The sequence below is a fragment of the Phyllostomus hastatus genome, unplaced genomic scaffold, assembly GCF_019186645.2.
Source record: "Phyllostomus hastatus isolate PE091 unplaced genomic scaffold, TTU_PhHast_1.1 phas_contig_2485, whole genome shotgun sequence".
In the NCBI taxonomy this organism is placed as follows: domain Eukaryota; kingdom Metazoa; phylum Chordata; class Mammalia; order Chiroptera; family Phyllostomidae; genus Phyllostomus; species Phyllostomus hastatus.
Window position 1 is genome coordinate 1 of NW_025333801.1, and position 1,773 is coordinate 1,773.

At 51.8% G+C, this 1,773-nt stretch overlaps 1 protein-coding gene across 1 annotated transcript; it reads right to left on the reverse strand.

Annotated features, from left to right (window-relative positions):
• Nucleotides 1-91: 91 nt before the first annotated feature.
• Nucleotides 92-1,398, reverse strand: PNMA3 (PNMA family member 3; the record flags this gene model as incomplete). The annotated part of the gene is given in 4 exon segments (XM_045837865.1): nt 92-662; nt 664-835; nt 837-1,191; nt 1,194-1,398. Coding segments are annotated over 4 exon segments (1,303 nt in total), but the record flags the coding sequence as incomplete, so codon positions are not given.
• Nucleotides 1,399-1,773: the final 375 nt, after the last annotated feature.

Consider the following 1,773-nt stretch of genomic DNA (forward strand, 5'->3'; position numbering starts at 1 on the left):
CCGCTCAAGTCCTCTGTTGTTTGCAAGGGATGCTCCTTCCTTATCTTCCAATATCTGTTTTGTGTCTTTAGCCTATAGCAGAAAGAGCTGCCCCATTTTTGTGTGTATTTGTCTATGGGCTTGGTGTGGCTCTTGTCCCAAGCCCAATTTTTATTTCCCAACTCTATTGCAGCCTGTCTCTTCTGCTTTACCAAAAGAAGGTTTGGGGAGTTGCTACAGTGTGCCCTGATGAGGCCATTTTCTCCGCAAGTATAGCAGAATATGTGGTGTTTCCATTTTCCTGAACTTCATGAGTCAGCCCTTGCCACACGCCTCCCCCCGCTGCAGTGTTGCCTTCTGCCTTTCCTGCATCAGGAACTGTAGGAGGGCCTGGCCTGTAGAGTATTGCCAGGGTCAGCGAAAGACACTGTTCTGAAACCACTGGCTCTTGCAGGTAACCTTATGCCTGTTTCTAACCCACCTAGATTCTCCCTCTTGGGACCTAAAGTGGCTTCCCATTCCTCCTCCTCACACAGCAGCTTCACTAATGCCAAGGAACCAGGAGTCTTCCTTTGCTGTTTCATCAGCTTAAGCCTGTCTCAAAGTTTGTCAATGAGGTTGGCCCCATTTAAGACTAGTTTCAGGCAAGTCTGATTCACATTCCTTCATGATACCACATTTTTTTTCTACAGCTCTTTGGAGCAGGGGTTCCAACCATAACACAAAACTAGAGACTTTCTCTCCTGCCTCCTGATAGGCCTTACAGAACTTCACATGAGCGATTTTATGGCTCTCTACAGGTCCAAACACCTGCTGCAGGGCTGTCAGGCACTCCTCCACAGTTATGGCAGCATTGTACCTGCCACATCTGTAGCACCTCAGTGGTGTGCTCAAGCCAAGCTTCAAAGGACAATGCCCCTGGAATAGACACACTGTTCCCAGAAAACACTCTCAGTTCTCAGTATGACATTTGTTCTACCAGAAGCTGCACTACTGTCCCCAGGGTTTAAGTCCAAGTCCAAAAATCAGGTGATATGGCCACTCTGGGAGTGGGGCAATTGATGTCTGATCCAAGGACTCTGTTCCTGTCTGACACTGTCCACCTCTCCTCCTCTAAACAGTGGTTCAGTCTATTGAGAAATTCACCATCTGAGTTAGGAGGTTTTGCCGCCACTTCCCAAGGCCCTCCCTTTCCCAGTATTTCCCGGGGATCAAAGCATATTTGATACCTTGGGCAAGCTCTAGGAGAAATGCTTGGGCATTCTCCTCCCTCCTAAACATCCTGCCAATGACCCTATACCTGCCCAGGTGACTGGGAGCCTCATCACAGTCCTCAGGAATCCCCAGGATGAGCATGGACCTCTGGGTGTCCAGATGTTCCTCTCCCCTGCACCAATCCTGCAACAATGTCAACCGCATGACCCCGGTCTCTACAGCGTCTAATTTAGGGGGGAATGATCAGTGTGTGATGCACAGAAATCTGGGTCAGCTCCTAGGGCGATAGCAGACAGCCCAAGTCTCCACAGCCTGTGAATACGAATGGGGCAAGATCAAGGTTAATACTGACACCTCCTCTCACACCCAGGGCTGCCCCTCCTACCCCAGCAGCGCCTCTGCAGCCCAGGCTCATCCCCCACCTCCGCAGCCTCCTCCCCACACCGCTCCCAGCCCCCAACAGACTGTCGTAGTCCTGCTGAGGCGGTGGAGCATGGACCTTCCACGTAGCCCCGGAGACCGCCGGGCCATTGGCACATGCGGATCACGTGGCGGGGTGGTCGCCACCGCTGCTTGCGC